General features: G+C 40.5%; 1 protein-coding gene across 2 annotated transcripts in view; it reads right to left on the bottom strand.

The window, feature by feature from the left end:
- Window positions 1–17968, bottom strand: part of LOC148024924 (threonine dehydratase 1 biosynthetic, chloroplastic-like) — a 66266-nt gene that overhangs the window by 26080 nt on the left and 22218 nt on the right. For both annotated transcript variants that reach the window (XR_015693375.1, XM_087694601.1), the window contains exon 3: window positions 12348–12617. Coding sequence is in view for 1 of the 2 variants with exons in the window: in XM_087694601.1 (XP_087550727.1) it covers window positions 12348–12617 (270 nt within the window). In the remaining variant the exon portion in view is untranslated. The remainder of the gene's footprint in view (window positions 1–12347; window positions 12618–17968) is intronic.

Below are 17968 nucleotides of genomic sequence, written 5' to 3'. Positions count from 1 at the left end.
AGTCAATGCATAGCATCCTTGTTTGATTAGCCATTAGAATGTACTTGCCATGTTGATTCCCGCGAGGAAAAACCGACGCCAGGTAAGTCGAGAAGACAAAAGAGAGATAACCTTCTCTTCTTGATTATGACCCTAAAGGGATGCACAACCCGGCTTGAGAAGGAACTTTGCATACCCCTCTTGTCTTGGAGCCCATGCAATTTTCAATTTTAGGTGCAGGTACATTCCCCATTATCAGAGTTTGGCAGTAGTACAACAGTGATCAATCCTATTCAAGGTACCACTAGTGGTTGAAGGTTCCATTGGAACAAGATTGGAAGAGGTGCAAGGCATCTCCTATTTTCAGGATACCTACAGGTGGTGGACAAAGTTTTTACAGGTCTTACAACAAGTACCTACCAATCTACAGGTTATCCTTGAGCCCTATAGGTACCTCATAACCCTCTTCTGGTTGCTATAGTGGTTTACAAGGGATTTCTCCACTCAGGGTACTCCCACAGGGTCAAACAGGGTACTTACAGGTAGTGGATAGGGCACAGGAAACTTCTGTTCAGACCTGAAGATTCAATTACAGAAAATTCTGTCATGATCCAAATTGGGAACTTGATAGCTCCATTTGAAGAGGGGATCTTAAGCTTCAATTTGAATCAAAAACTTTGCCGATCTGATATTGGGAGCTCGAGTTATGCTGGTTTTTTGACACTAGGTATAGTGAGACAGTACCCAAACAGCATACAAGGGGATACTATTTGACATTGTTCCACCCAAAGTATCCAACCCAAGTCCATATCTTTTGAAATCTGATATATCCCCATATAATAAGCTTCCCATAGAGCTATTAAGCATTGGGATTTGTGCTATATTCTGAGAGAAATAGGGGATTAATTGGCAAACTGTCTACTATTACAACATTGTCTCCTAATGGCCAAGAATAAGAAGAAAGATCCCATTATTAAAGCATTGAATGATGGTGTCACGAACTTTCAAAAGGATCAAAATTACACAAATGAAGCTCATAATGTTGAACAAATAGATGAAAATTTAAGAAATGGGATTGCTTACAGTACACACCAAGGATGAAATGACATACATGAAGTGCATGCAGTGAATGATTACCTTTTACTATCAAAAGAATTGGGACGTGTCGATGAAGGCCTTTCTAAGGATTTGAAGACTTTGAATAAAGGCTTAACACATATGAATCAAGGTTTGTTACAAGGGATGGCACAAGTAAACAAGGGAATCTCTGATCTACAGCAAAGCAACAAATCTTTATTCCAAGAACTCATCTCAACCATAAAGGAAATTGGGAGCAAGCCACAAAGGGAACCTCATACTATTGAAGATCCACATGCAATCCCCTTTGTTGGTAATCCTTCCCATCCAAACAAAGAGAGTTCTCAACCAGCCATGCACAATTTTGAAAGGGGAGAACCATTTAAAGTGAGCGGCAACCATCACCCTTCACAAATCCATGGCATTCATATCCCAAGGCCTCAATTTAGCGGCCCAAAACATAGTCATAGATATGAAGGGAAACAAGAGAACAATCGATGGGATAATGATTATCATGGATGTGACCCCTTCTACAAGACTTTTTATCATTAGCCCTCAAATGTACAAAAAGGAAATGCAGTCAACAATCAAGTTCATGAAAGTGGAAGGTCTACTGTGTCATGGGGACATGTATTTTTGAAACCTCACTTAACATGTGGATTGATTTTTAATCACATGATTAAGCAAATGTTGCACATGTGAGGTGTAATTGGGTTAAAGTAAATTTACGAGCTTTGGACCCAAGAAAATCACAAGATGTCATAGGCAAAAGTTGCTATAAGTTATGTTGCATAGGTACTTGGTGGTATCTCGTATCAATTGTTGGCCTAGGCCATTCATTTGGCCATAAGTGTGTCGGTTGGTGGCACTAGAGATGCAGCGTTTAATGGTACCTAAAGCTGATCTAATGGTCGAAGATGGCACAGAGAGACTCGGGAGTGGAAGATGCCTAGCCAATTTAATTATTAGCCAGTCAGATTATTTTTCTTGTTTCATAGTGTCATTGCCGAGATACCATCAAATCCTTTGAATTGGTGGGACCTGTGGTACTTGATTGCAACTTGGGACTATTGCATTCTTGCTGAAATTTTTCTCAATAGTGAATTACAACAAGCATGTCTTCACATGGTGATATGGGATCAAGTAGAGAGGATGCATCGCTCCTTGGTCAATCACGTGGTGAAGGGGGAAATGCAATGAATGATGTTGGGCATCGTTCTCAGCATGGACAACATGCTGAAAATGTAGGAAATGACCCAAATGTTGGCACTTCAATGCATAAAGAGGCTGATGACCAGCAAGGGACTGAAGAATTTGATAATAGCTTCAAGGATCGAATGTGTACAGCAGCAAATCTTTCTGCTGAATTGTCAAAGGATCCTCAGTTTACTCAATTCTTAAATGCCCCAAAGAAGGACAGCAAAGGCAAAGAGAAGAAGACACCTTCTATAGCTTCAGGACAGCCACAAGAACTGAAGGAAATGCCTAAGCCTTCTTTAGAAGAGCCCAAAATGCCTGATGAGCACAAACACTTCGTATCTGTGGGGCAACAAGTGCAAATGCATGGCCAACTTGATAGTGTCAATCCATGGGAACATGGGCAGCAAGGCAATTATGCACATGCAAGCATGGACAGCAAGGATACTTTGGTGGTGGTACCATTTTTCATGCTATGGTTGGACAAACACCGCATACGTGAATGTTTGGCACAAATCCCTATGGTATGCAGCAGCCAATGCATGGCTCACAACATGCAATGTATCCGGGTAATGCAAGTGGAATGCAACATAGGCATGATACTTGGGGCACAAAGCGGGCCATATGGATATGTATCGGTACCTCCAGGGACTGTTGGAGCACAAGGATTTGGTGTTGGTCATGTAGGTGCTTCAAATAGTGCTGGTTTTCATGCAAATACGGCCAATGGACCCTTTTTGTAACAGCCCATTTATGCTAACTTGACTCCCATAGGTCGACCGAAGGACTATGATGAAGGTGGCAAAAGCGTGAAGCTTGAGCCTTTCAATGGTGCATAAGATAGGCTGAAAGCACTTGTTTTTATTCAGCAGTTTGATGCAGCCTATTCAAGAGGCAACTTCACAAAGCTATCTAAGATACGCAAGGCAGCCACATTTTTAAAGGGAAATGCATTGTAGCAAGTGTTGGAGAGGATAAGTGATGCATGCTATAGGCTGAAATTGCCTCCACACTGGCGGATACAAAATGCCTTTCATGTGAGCTTGCTTAGACCTTTTCATGGAGATGTGATAGAGGACATATCTGCTGACATTTAGCCGGAGGTTGAAGAGCTCGATGAATACTGCTACCAGAGCAGATTTTGGCACACAAAAGAGGAAGATCAGGGGTAAGGGTTCCAAAAGGTACTTGGTGAAGTTTTAGAATTATTCACCAATGGATGCCAAATGGATGGAGAAGGATGACTTGGCAGACCATCCTCCGCTAATGCAGCTTTACCTTGATGCTTTCCAATTAGAGCCGACTTTAGTTTGAGCTCAATCAAGTTCACCAAAGCAAAGGTCCAAAATATTACATGATGCTTGTGAGGGAGCTAGCACCTCCGCTCCTCAGTAATGGACAGCTCCAAAAGTAGTGGATCTCAAATGTATTCAGCATACATTCAAGGTATTGTAGCTGAACAATATGTTTGCCAGGAGATCACTATTCATTGTACTAGTCACTATGTTTGGTATGCAGATTGGTATGGTTTTCACTGCAGCTCTGAAACTATACATTTGCATCCGTTATACTCGGTGTGTAATCAGTTATGCTTGGTATGACATTGGTTATGCTTGGTGTAGCATCAGTTAATGATCATCAGGGGCTGATTATTGAATGTTGGTTTTCAGCGTATGATCATTAATATTCAATGGTACTCAGCTGGTTTTGTGGACAGCAACATGTCTTATGATTCATTTTTCGATGCATGTCCTGGATTTGGTAAAAATGAGGAAGAAGGTGACCTTGAAGATGCATTTTTTGCATATAACAGACTAGAAATTGAGTTTGGTATCCATGAGGTTGACAATGAAAGCCTTCTTAATTGCCCGAGACATTAAGTATCTCCTTTCTACACTGCCAAGTTATCCATGGAGCATAATCACATGGTGAGCGTTATCCCCTATTCTCAAATCACAAGAAAACTTGGAAATGAGTGTGTTTCCAGGTTATCCATTCTACCAAGAGAACTTTGAAAATGTGAGCGTGTTTCAAAAGCACAAAAGTTGTCGATATATACTATTCCTTACTTAGAAAACTTCCCTAGAAAGTCAAGAATGTGGCTATTGACAACATCACGATTCTCATGCATGAAATGATGAAGGCCTTCAAGCATAGACCTTTATCATTTTAGTTGCCACATAGTCCTTTGTTCCAGGTAATGTATACACAATATCTTCAAATGCTACAATAAAAATTGGTTTTCGCTATACTATGGTTTGGTTTTGCCAGATGAGTTGAGCTCATGAGAAATGGGTTTTTGAGATTCTTTGTGAGTCTTTGTTATGTTATGTTGGCTGGTAATTTTCAGCATATGTTGGGCATATGGAATAGTTGAACAGAAGTGCGCAATGTTGTGTTGACTATCATGCCCTATGGAAGTTCAAGTAGTACTTTGCTTTTGATGCATTTGACAGTGCAATCGAGGATGATTGCAAAGATTTCAAAGGGGAGGGCTATCATGAGGATATGTATTTTTGAAACCTCACTTAACATGTGGATTAATTTTTAATCACATGATTAAGTAAATGTTGCACATGTGAGGTGCAACTAGAGTTAAAGTAAATTTGCAAGCCCGGAACCCGAGAAAATCACAGGATGTCAAAGGCAAAAGTTGTTATAAGTTATGCTGCACAAGTACTTGGAGATATCTGGTGTCAATTGTTGGCCTAGGTCATTCATTTAACCATAAGCGTCAATTGGTGACACTAGAGATGTGGTATTTAATGGTACCTAACGTCGATCAAATGGTCAAAGATGGCACAGAGAGACTTAGGAGTGAAAGATGCCTAGCCAATTTAATTATTGGCCAATCAGATTATTTTTCTCGGCACCGAAATAAGTATTAGATTAATTTTCAATAATTGAAGGCTGAAATTTAATATTTAATTATGGATAATATTGGAAAACCATTTGGGAAGGCTGCCACTAGGCAAACTTTCCCATAGAGGTTAGTAAAAGGCTAAAAAAGAGGAAGAGCGAGATCATTCTTCCTATAGCAAATGTGGGAGAGTTGTGAGCAGCCATGGCCAGCCTATTTTCAGCCATTGCAGCCAGCCACGAGTGAGTTTTGAGGAGGCGATTGCAAATTCCAACCCTTCACAACTGGGCGATTTCATCTAGGTACAAGATGACAACTAATTTGGATGTCTCAACTATAGGCAACAGCATTTAATGCTGTTGTGGCAGGGCAACAGCTACATTTGACTGATTTTTAGTCATTTTTTGTGACAAAACTCTAAATTCTCTCTTTCTGCAGCTTTCTCTCTCATCTCCCAACCATTTCAAAGCCTTGCTCCGAAGATCTCAACATTTGGACCCTTGAAGGCTAAGAAATTGCAAATTTCTCTGCTGTAAATCCTAATTTACAGCAAAAATTAGGGTTTAGCAGCAACCTTGAGAAGCATGCCATTGAATTGGGGCATTTCCATCCTCTATGAAGTGGATGAGAGCCAATTAAGTGCCCGAATCAAGGGGCAAAACAGATTGAAGACTTGCTGGTCACTCTAGACAACAAGGGGAGTTTGGATTGCAAAGGGGATCGGGAGAATCTCATTGTAAATCAACTTCTTCTTCAATAAAGCTAAAGAAATACCAAAAGGGGCGCCAATTTTGGGACCAATTAGGTGTGCATTGTCCAAGATCGGTAGGGATTTACTAGCCATCCACGCAAAGAAGGCTGGTTTCAACAGCTTCGGGACAGTCAGATTGAAGACTTGCTGGTTGCGAAGGGGATCGGGAGAATCCCATTGTAAATCAACTTCTTCTTCAATAAAGCTAAAGAAATACCGAAAGGGGCGTCGATTTTGGGGCCAATCGGATGTGCATTGTCCAAGATCAATAGGTAGATTTGTTTTTTCAAATTTGCATTTATTATTTGCTGCTGTAATTAAGTTGTAGTCAGGGATTTATCACCCATCCACGGAAGGAAGGCTCGTTTCATGATGAGCAAAGATCAGCCCATGACATCTCAAACAAAGAGCATGTTTCAAATGGTCAACCCTCATCTCGTGGTTTTGGGCCACCTACTTTTAAGCAAAACTCATGGAACAAAGATTCATTGAGGCAACATTCTTATGGGCAGCCATCTTACAATGAAAAAAAATATAAGAAAAATATCAATATCACTAATTTCAAAGGGGATAATGCTTCACCTTCAGAATGGGAGGAGTGGATTAATAAGCTTGAATTGTACTTCACCCTTTATCCTAGAAGTGAAGAAGCCAAGATTTATTTTGTGGCTTTTCATCTTAAAGGTTACGCCTATGCTTGTCGGCGTTACATGCACAAGATTGGGTAAAACTTTCTCGCTTGGGAGGAGTTCAAGCAAGCAATGATTGATGTTTTTGTTTCTCCTTTGGAAAAGAAAGGCTCCAAAGAAGATGGTATGCATGTGCTCAAAGAGGAATGTCAACTAGAGACTATTCCAACATCTACTTGAATCTCTCCATGTATGTTATACGCATTTCAGATTTTGCTAAGCTGAATAAATACATTTTTGGTCTTGACCCTGCCCTATCATTGGAGGTAGGAGCTCAACAACCAAAAACAATACATAAGGCCATACAATTAGCTGAAAGATACTTTTTGAAGTACAAGAGAGATGCAGGAAATTTCCAACAAAGGAGTATGGGCAATAATATTTCCAATCAACCTACAAAATATGGGCAAGTTTTCAATCAATCAAGAGACTCTTTTAAACAAGAAAACAGGGGTTATAACAGTCAAAACAGTTATAACAGCAAAGTGCCAACTTTTTCCACTGTTTATGCCTTTAAATAGGGTGGAAATTATGCACAAAAACAAGGGCAAACTTTCAGAAATGTAGCAGAGACAAAAGGCACTTTTTCAAGAACTGAAAATGCTCCTAAACTGTCCCAAAACAGTTCTAACAGCAACTTCTTTCCTCACGATAAGCTTAGAGAAAAGCATGCAAAAGGATTATGCTTCAAATGTGAGGAGAAGTGGTCACAAGATCATAAGCTGAAGTGTAAAGCTAAGAACTCGAAAATCAATATGGTGATCACTCAAGATGTGGAAGTTGAAGAATAAGAAGATCAAGAGGGAAATTTATTGCATATTGATGCATACCCAATGGTTGAGGATGCCACTAATGAAGGATTCTATGATCCCATGGAAGAATTTCCATTTGATCCGGGTGGCACTCATGATTCTCATGCTTCCTTGTGTATCATTTCACATGATGCATGGATCGGTTGCCAAAGGGAAAAATACACTTAGACTTAAAGGTTTCATTAATGGCAAGGTTGCACATATTTTAGTGGATACGAGTAACACTTATAGCTTCATCAACACCAAATCTTTGAATGGGCTGAAATTGCTACCCATTCATATGGATTCTTCCTTGCAGATACAAGTTGCCAATGGTGCATATGAGTCTAGTAAAAAAGTGTGTCCATGTATTTCAATTGAGCTATCGCCCTCTTGCACAATACAAGTGGACTTGATCACTTTAGATATGGAGCCTATTGACATTGTTATTGGCTGAAAACACTTGGAAAATTCACTTTAGACTTGGAGCAAATGCTATTGGAATTTAATTGGCAAGGACAACACATAGAATTGAAAGGCATCGACCATATAGAACTCATCTCCATGAAAAAATTGCGAAAAGGAATCAATGTCAAGCCATGCATCTTCACTCTTTTGCTTGCGAAAGTAGATAAAAAGCAATCATCAAATCAGCCATCTTCTTTCACAAAGAATAGGGATCCAAGATTGGAAGAGCTATTGGGAGGAATACAAGGATTTATTTCAACCACCATCATCTTTACCTCCAAAGTGAGAGGTTGACTATCCTATTGAATTGTTGCCCAACACAAAACCCATTAACAAACCTCCCTATCGCTTGTCCAAGTTTAAAAGGAAAGAAGTGGAGCAACAAGTCAAAGAATTACTACATATGGGTTTAATTCAGCAAAGTCAATCACCGTTTGCCTCTCCTGTGCTCTTAATCAAGAAGAATGATGGATCATTTCACATGTGTATTGATTATCGGAATTTGAACAAGTCAACGGTCAAGAATAGATATCCTATTCTCCGAATTGATGATCTTTTGGATGAGCTTAAAGATGCAAATGTCTTCACCAAAATAGATCTTCGATCGGGTTATCATCAAATTCAAATGAAAGAAGGAGATGAGTTCCAAATAGCTTTTAGGACTTAAAAAGGGTTATACCACTTCTTGGTTATGCCATTTGGATTTTCCAATGCACCCGCTACTTTTTAAGCCCTCGTGAATAAAATATTGCAACCCTCCTTATTTAAAATAGTCCTTGTTTTCTTTGATGATATCCTTATCCATAGCAAATCCAAGGATAAGCATTTGAGGCATATACAAGAGGTCTTCGACACATTACGAAGACACACACTCTTTGCCAAGATGATGAAGTGTTCTTTCATGCAAGATGAAGTTGAATACTTAGGTCATGTTATGGGAGAGTAAAGCATTAGAGTGGATCCCAACAAGGTAAAATGTGTTAAAGAGAATAGCCTACTCCTACGAATGCAACCTCTATTCCTTAGATTATCATCCTTTTATAGGAGGTTCATCAAGAATTATGCTCATGTGGTGGCTCCATTGACGGATAGACTCAAAAAATAGGCTTTCTTTTGGGACTCTATCGCCGATCAAAGTTTCAATTAGCTGAAATCTCTCTCAATTTCAGCACTTATTCTTATATTCCTAGATTTCTCTAAGGAGTTTATCATATGTGTGGATGCTAATGGAAGAGGAATTGGGACTGTTTTATATCAAGACCATGGAAGTCATAACTTATAAAAGCTGAAAGCTTGATGATAAGGAGCGTCAATTACATATTTATAAGCAAGAGATATTGGCAATATTGCATGCTATTAAAAAGTGACATCATTACATCTATGGCAACCATTTAAAGGTCAAAAGCGGTTATTGTGTGCTGAAATACTTCCTTTCACAACCAAATTTGTCTCCCAAGCAACGAAGATGATTAGCTACTCTTCAAGGATATGACTTTGAGATATCTTATATGGCTGGAAAAGACAATGTGGTGGCAGATGCCTTATCAAGAATATGGGCATGTTCTATCTCTACCATTTCAATCGTACATAAGGATTGGATCCATGACATTCAAGAAGAGTATTTGCTTGATGAACAAGCATCCAAAATGATGAAGGATTGGAGTATTGGAGTGCGAGAAATACCAAACGCTGATAAGCAAAGTGTCAAGGAACTGAGGCGACAACAGGAGAGGTGTTTGCTGATGTAGATGGTCTAATGGGCAGCAAAAACACACATATTGCAGTAGTCGCCTGGGTGGGAGAGATTACAACAGCCTGTCGCCTAGCACTAGATGCTAAAAATGCAAGTTGATCAGGTGCTATGATAATGCAATAGATGGAGACCTCCAAACAGCAAGGTAATAGCTGAAAACAAGCCGCCTAGGCTGGATAGTGATGGGCTGCAATCATGATGGCTGGACAACAAAAGGTAGGTGGCTGATGGCTGAAATCTACACGGTAGAGTAAGAAACCTACACAAAAGGATGACGCTGAATGGTGGGCAGCCTATCTATTTATAGATGTTGAAGGGTGCCCTAAAAAATTAGGGTTTGGGGGACCATTGAAACTCTCTCGAACCATGCATCAAATTTGCATTTTTTATTAATTAAGCAGATTTTGGGGCTGTTTAAAAATGCTCATTAGTTGTAAAGCATGTTTTAGCTCAATTGCCTCACCTAAACCCTTATTTGACATTTGTCCTTGAAAATGCAATTCAACCATCTTATATTATTGAGAGTGTAATGTAACAATCCCTACTAATTGACCTTAATCCAAAAATGTGAAATGAGAGTGCAACAATCCCTAGTAATTGTAATCCAAAAATGTAAGATGAGAGTTAGGCTTCCTGTTTTCGTGAAGCAAATAACCTTTCAATTTTTTTATTTTGTTTCCATCTAATATCTTTTCTTGAGTTTCATGGTATCCATGAAAAGAGTTTTGGTAGCCTTGAAACCCATGTCACATTCTAGGGGTGGCCAAAATGCCATTTGTACCACTTGATTTAAACTTTGTTATCCTTTGAGTGTACACCTACAAAAATTTTCAAAGTTGGTGTTTCATTACACATCCACTTGTCAAGTTATCCCTAGAACATTTCACTCAGTGAGACATTCTAGGGTGAAATGTCTATCTTCTGAAATTATCTGCAATCTTCAATTATAGAGTCCATAACCTAACTAGGCACATTCTTGATTAACATGATCTTGTGAAGCTGTGTTTCTTGCTAGATTCTACACACTTTCCCACTTGACAACCACATCCCAAACCACATTGTCTAAGATATAATGCAAATAGCAAAGGATCCAATTAAATGCACCCAACAAAAAACTGAGAACCCCTCTTAAGGAGTTGTGGTGCTTCAATTATGCCCAAGCTTTGCCTTTTTTCTTGTTGAAAAGCCCACTTTTATCACAATCTCTGCCTTGTATCTCACAACCACTGTAATTTCCCCGAAGGCATGAAAGCTTCTGATTAGCAAATCTCCATCATCTTATATAAGTTAAATTGTTAAAGCCTCTATACAACATTCTATGACGATAACTCTTATCTTTGTTTCAACTTGAGTAAACCATTGGTCTAGCAACTTGCTACTGTCAAAGAAAACAGAAGTCACCACCTCATTTATAGTTTTAATAAATCCATACTTAACCTAGCGCAGTGCTATTACTGAGACCTTTGTCTTTTGGTGATAGGTTTACTTGCCCTTTTGATAGCCGTCTTACTCAAACACTGGTTTTCTAAGCCTTGCTTGTTTGTCATTAGTAGCTTATGAGCATTTTGAATCTATTATTTCTCTTTTTGTCTTATTACAACAGACAAAACAATAAAAGCCTGCTGTTTCACTTCTGCAGTACAACTTTCTGTCTACCACACCTAATCATTGCTTACAACATTTGACTTAGACAATTGACTCCCCCAAAAAACGATGTCAAATTTTTCAAGGCTATTACTTGTCATTCTTTTCCCGACCAGATTTGACATACGTGTCAGGATTGCAAGGATGTTTGCTCGTCTTCCTGACTTATGTCAATTAAGTTGTACCCCTTCACTGTAGTTCTATACGTGCTTCACAGAATTATATTCAGAGAGAAATGTTCTGTGCCTGCATGCCAACTGTTCCTTCCTTGCATGCTGCCCGACCTGGGCACTTGTGCTGTAGGTCGGCAGCCTCTGCTTGCTGGCAAGCAGTTAAGAACTTCCATTTCAAAAACATCTATCAAAAGCCCAGTATTGTGCATCACAAATACAGCATTTACATACATTCAGCCCATAGCTCAGTTAAAAGCATCAGATTTAACTTCATGCAGTCACGCACCCAGTTCACAAACAATCCATGGAGATTTTTATTTTGCTAGTCAATTTTGAAGAACAAATGTAAATGCACAGTCACATACATAGTTCATGAGCAATTCACAAAAGTATACATTTCTTATAGCTAGTCACTATGCAGTCACACACACAGTTCATAAACATTTCTTAGAGCTGGTTGCTTCTGAATGTAAGCCCGACTTGGGCACTTGTGCTGTAGGTTGGGAGCCTCTGCTTGTTAGAAAGCAGTTAAGAACTTCCATTTCAAAAATATCTATCAAAAGCCCAGTATTGTGCATTGAAAAATCCGGCATTTACATACGTTTAACCCAAAGCTCCATTAAAAGCATCAGATTTAACTTTATGCAGTCATGCACCCAATTCACAAACAATCCATTGAAAATTTTATTTTGCTGTAAATGCAGAGTCACATACATAGTTCATAAGCAATTCACAAAAGTATACATTTCTTATAGCTAGTAACTATGCAGTCACACACACAGTTCATAAACATTTCTTAGAGCTGGTCACTTCTGAATATAAGCCTACATGGCAGCTGAAGTCAGCAAGTAATAGAAGGAAAACCTTGAAGCAAAAGCTAGTGCACTTGAAGGCTAGAAATGCTAATTATCAAATCTTTTTTAAACTACTTGAGCTAAACCTCAAAAAATGGGAAATGTAGTTACCTCTGGTCGCACTTGTTTCATGAATGTTGCTATGCCTGCAATGAGGCCACCTCCTCCGACTGGAACAAACACAGCATGTAATGGCCTTGAAAATTGCCGGATAATCTCCATCCCAATTGTTCCTTGCCCAGCTATTACATCAGGATGATCAAAGGGTGGAACAAAGACTCGACCTTCATCAAGACTCCTTTGCTTTGCATAAGCTTGAGTTTCATCATACGAATCTCCTATTAGAACAACCTTTGCTCCGAGCCTTTCAACAGATTTCCACTACAGGTCAAAAATCAAAAGTCAAATGGCATCAATATTATGCTAGCATTAATTGAAACTCATGCAAAGTCACTTTATCCGTATGCCCCCCCGCCCCCTTTAACAAACTTCTTTTTTTGCCTAATACTCTATCTTTCTCAGTGGGAAACCCCAAAAGGGATGAAAACCCACCATGAAGTATGAAGTTAACAATTATAAAACCCTACTCATATCAAAGGGCAAAGGTTAAATGTGAAAGGTAATGCAAAAGCTTGCTTTACTCAAGGGATAAGTAGGTAACAGCTTTATCGTTGTGAACTTTACAAAAGCCGGGAACTATTCGGGGGTATGTACCGAGCAGTATATCAAATAAGTATGGCTGATATATTATAGATTAGCCAACCACTTCTGACATACAAGGTCCATACCACTCTGATTACTTCGAGTAAAAGGTTGCACACATTCATTGCAGTCCATATTGAGTAAAGGGTCATCATCCATGTGCTGTAAAACATGCACAATAGTAGGCTCATGCTCCTAGTGATTTGACACATTGGGGACAGGAGAGGACAGGAGATAGATCCGTCAATAGCTGAACAATAGACATTTCCTGCATAAAATCACTTCCTAATACATTTGGCATCTCCTGATTTCTAATGGAAAATAGGACGAGCTTGAATTTGTGTTGGGATCTCCTCTCTAGGTCAATAATCTTTTCCTGTCAATTGGATGAAAGGATTAGAATGATTTCTCATTACACATTTTTGTGGAAGACCGCAGCTGTCTTCCCTTTTCCTTCATCTCTTCCTTAATGCATAGTGATTAGGGTTTGCAAGAAACCTGAAACGAGAAGACTCGATGATGGCTGTCACCACTACTTGTTTAACATGTGCTTGCATTCTTTTGGTGTACATTGCCTGCGCTCCATTGAGCAGAATAACACCTGGAATCTAGTTGACTTGCATTCTAGCAAAAAAGGCCATTGGCACACGTTGGGTTTACAAGCTAAAAAGGAAATCTTGTTGGGGTCAACAAGGTGAAGTGTTCATTTCAATTTATGCTTATTTATTGATTGCTGTAATTAACTGCTTGATCGGATGTTACCACCCTATCCAAGAAGGAAGGCGGTTTCATAGTTCCATTGTCGGGATACCACTCAATCCTTTGATTTTGTGGGCCCAAGGCACCTGATTGCAAGCCAAAGCTTTGTGCTAGTGTTGTTTTTTGCACTCAGCTAAGAAATTATACTGAGATGTCTTTGTAAAGAAATACCCTAACACAAAAACACAAACAAAAACCGTATGACAAAGCACAGACTAATAAAAGAAGACGGTTAGGGTTATGGTAACTAAGAGACAACGAACACAGAAAATAAATAAAGTGATATGGCTGCTGAATATACAATGCTCATGCAGCAAACACACTATGCTATGAATGAATACTAAACCTTTAACTCTTGTATCTCAAGGATCAGGGCAAGGGTAATGAGCTGGAGAGTATGTCATGCTCCGAATGGATCCCGAATCGTAGCAAGGCAGCCTCCGAATGTCGAACACCAACAAACACAGCCAAGGAAGGCTGGATCTCATGCAGAAGACAGTGCAAGAGAGAGACATACTAAAAACGCAAGCTGCAGGAGAGAGAAAACAGCAAACGCACGCAGTGGAGAGAAAATCTGCTGTGATAGACTAAGAGAGAAAACTGTCAAATGCAGTTGGGAGGAGAGAGAAAATGATGGTGACAGCAAACAAGAGAGAGAAAACTGTGCTGGCGGCAGCTAGGGCCTACAAACGCAGTAGTATGCTGATGTGGCAGGCTATACGACAGCTGTGCAGGTTGTCAACAGCAGTTGCCAAGCTGGAAACAGCAGCAAACGAGAGGTGGAGGGCTGGAAACAAGCACCAGCCTGTAGATGACAGCAAGGGACAACTGAGACTACGATGTCCTCCACAAAAGGGGTGTGGGCAGCAAGCTAAAAACACCTAAAACCTGCAAAAACGAGATTAAGGGCTGAATGGAGGGCAGCATACTTATTTATAGAAAGTTTGGGCCCTCCCAAGTGGGTTTGTGCTTATGGGACACAGACACTCTCCGGGAACGCATTTCTTTTAAATAAACAAGGTTTCTTCATTAATTAAGCATGTTTGGGGGCTATTTTAGTAAAGCTAATGCATTTTTAGCTCAACACCCCCTCTCACGCCCAACAACGGTGCCACGAGAAGGAAGGCCAGCCAAGCCCTTTTTTGTTATATTTTACCCCAAGGCGTCCCACCCCAAAGCAGCCAGAGCATCGAGACAAAGGGTGCGTGTCGACTGCCCAATGGCCTACAAAAACTACAGACGCGATGGTTATCTTACCAAGGGAACCCAAGTGACCACCCTAGAGAGGACAGGGCATTGGACAAAGGGTGCTTGTCAGCTACCCAGTGGCCTACCAAGCCCTACAAAGGCGGATGGAATCAGCTATAGACTTTTTTTTTGGGCCTTTGAGATTTGATAGATTTAGCATTAAATGAGGGCTGCAAATCAATTTTTGTCCTATTGAGTATCCGTGCCCCAATACGAGAGAGTGATAAGGGATGGTCAAACCCAAGACCTTCACAAAACAAGCATACTGTCCCTACCATTACTAGGTATCGGCGAAGAAGGAAAATGACAAAGGTGTGGGTATAGCAAATATGTGAAGCAAGCAAGGTAAGCAAAGCAAGCAAGCTAGCTAGGGAAAAACTGCCTTGGAGACTACCATGTGCAATCCCACAAATATGGTGGATCCAAAGTTGACCACTCCAAAAGACCGAAAAGGATAAAAGCGCACAGATGCATGTTTACATGAACTAAATACCAATGTATGGGGTAATGCAAAGGAAGATGCAAAATGTCATGCTCACACAAAAAGTTATGCAACAGTGCCACTTGAACAGTGCCCTCACAGGGAAATTGTTCACTTGCCCAAGCGCCCTTTTACAATCATATCATCTTGACAGTGAGTATGAAGTTACAATGTCACTAGCAAGAGAAGATGCCGCCCCCTCTCAAACTAGAAGGGAAAGCAAGAGAGAAGCACCCCCTCCTCGTCAGTCTGAAGAAGTAGAGGAGGGTGTACCCAAGCTGATCCTGGGTAGCAAGTACTAAAGAACCGACCGGTTGACCGCTTTGGTCAAGATATCTGCAAAATTATCTGATAAAGACAAAAACTCTAGACAGCTAGTGCCTAGCTCAACCTGCTCTCTAAAAAAGTAGAAGTGGACTCCCGAAGTGGACTTCCACATACCGTATCCGTGATGTGATGATCGGATTGCCCACAAGGGCAATAGCATTCTGGTTATCGCAATAGACAATGGTGGAAGAATCGCAAGGAAAATGAAGTACCCCCAATAAACTCCTCAAGTAGATGGCCTTGATGGTAGCATCGAAGAGAGCCCTATACTCAACCTCAGCCATGGAAGCTGCCAGCGTCTCCTATTTGCGGCTAGACTAAGAAATGGAAGCCATGCCCAAGGTAAAGAGGTAACCGCCATGGGAATGTCGGGTGTTAGGATCTCCTACCCAATCAAAATCAATATACCCCTGCAAACATAAACCAGAACCATATGTCAGACCATAAGAATAAGTACACCATAAATAACGCAATACACGAAGACATGCAATCCAATGTGACATCCTAGGTGCTGTGAAATACTGACTAAGTATGCTAACTGAGTAAGCTAAATCTGGCCTAGTGTAAATTAAACAAAGAAATTTTCCTATAACAAAGCGATAGGTATGTGCGTAAAAGGGTTGACTTAGGGTATCCTTCGACAAGTGAACAATAGAATCAAGAGACATAGCCACTGGCCATGTTTGATCCGAAGTGTGTTGTTCAATGAGCTGAAATGTATACTTCTACTGTGACACAAAAATATAGCCCCCAGATCAAACTACCTCCATCCCCAAGAAAAAAAACAACAAACCACGGTCTGTCATCTCAAAGGTAACACTAAGCTTGGCCTTAATTTCTACTATGGCAACAAAATTTAAGCCTGTGATAAGTAGATTCTCAACGTACAGCAGGATATAGCTGACCCTCTTTGCAGTAGATCGAACATATAAGTTCGAGTCATAAGGGTTAGAAAGGTATCCGTGAGTCTAACAAAACTCGCCCATCCTATGGAACCAAGACCACGTGCTTAATTTAGCCCATAAAGAGCTTTTTGCAAGCAGAATACCTTATCCCTCAAGTTCCCTAAAGGAAAATCTAGTGGCTGCTCCACATAGACTTCCTCCTCCAAATAACCATTGATAAAGGCACTCTTGGCATCCATCTGATATATCGGCGAACCGTGGTGAGCAACTAGCACGAGAAGTAACTGAAAATATATCAACCGCGCAGTAGGGGCAAAAGTCTCTTCATAATCAATGCCATGCTTTTGTCGAAACCCTTGCACTACAAGGCGAGCCTTATACTTGTCTAAATTCCCATCAGCTTTTAGCTTGATCCTAAAAATCCACTTTGTCCTGATAACTTTCTTGTGGCTTGGATGATTCACCAATGTCCAAGTCTCATTTCGATCAATACTCTGTAGCTCCTTTTCCATGGCATCTCTCCATTGAGGGTATTCAAGAGTCTCATGTCATGTATCCGACTCACAATGCGCGATGTAATCAACTATAAACAGCGATGCAAATGATGTCTAAGGAGCAAGCCGAAAAATCTTCTAAGTCCCTCCAGAGTGGAATCTAATGGTAGGATTCCCAAATCCTGCATGGTCTGCTGGTACCAGCGAGGTAACGGGTCTCGCGGAGGGAGCTTGGGAACTGAAAAATCTGTAGAAATGTCAAGAGCGGGAAGTAGACCAAGCTTAGTAGCCACGATCTCCAATGATGTGGAAGGAGTAGTCAAATCGGAATCCGATACACAGGACTGCATGATATCCCTCTCGTCAAATACAACATCCCTCTCAATAATCACCTTATTTGTCCAAGGATCGAACAAACGACATGGTTTCGCTTCAGAGGAATATCCAACAACGATAAGGAAATCAGCTCGGAGAGTGAGCTTTCCTATCTTATCATCAGGGGTGTGTGTGTGTGTAGACACGACACCTAAAGACTTTGAAGTGGGAAATGACAGGCCGAGAGCCAAAGAATGCCTCATATGGGGTCTTTTGAGGAAGAGCCGCAGTCGAGCACAGATGGAGGATATACACCAAAGTGTTAACAGCCTCGACCCAAAGGCACTAAGGGAGCTCTGCTGTGAGCATGTCATTTCCATGACTATCTGATTCCTATGTTCTACAACTCCATTCTGAGAGGGAAGTTGGTAGAGGTGAGCTGACGAGAGATGACATACTACTGTAGAAACTCAAAAAACTCGTGGGAGATAAACTCACCAC

This window comes from Lygodium microphyllum, chromosome 15, assembly GCF_053477565.2.
Source record: "Lygodium microphyllum isolate KBCC chromosome 15, Lygodium_microphyllum_v1.1.10, whole genome shotgun sequence".
Lineage (NCBI taxonomy): Eukaryota > Viridiplantae > Streptophyta > Polypodiopsida > Schizaeales > Lygodiaceae > Lygodium > Lygodium microphyllum.
Note: the sequence above shows the minus strand (reverse complement) of the source record. Positions and strands in the feature narration are given on the sequence as shown.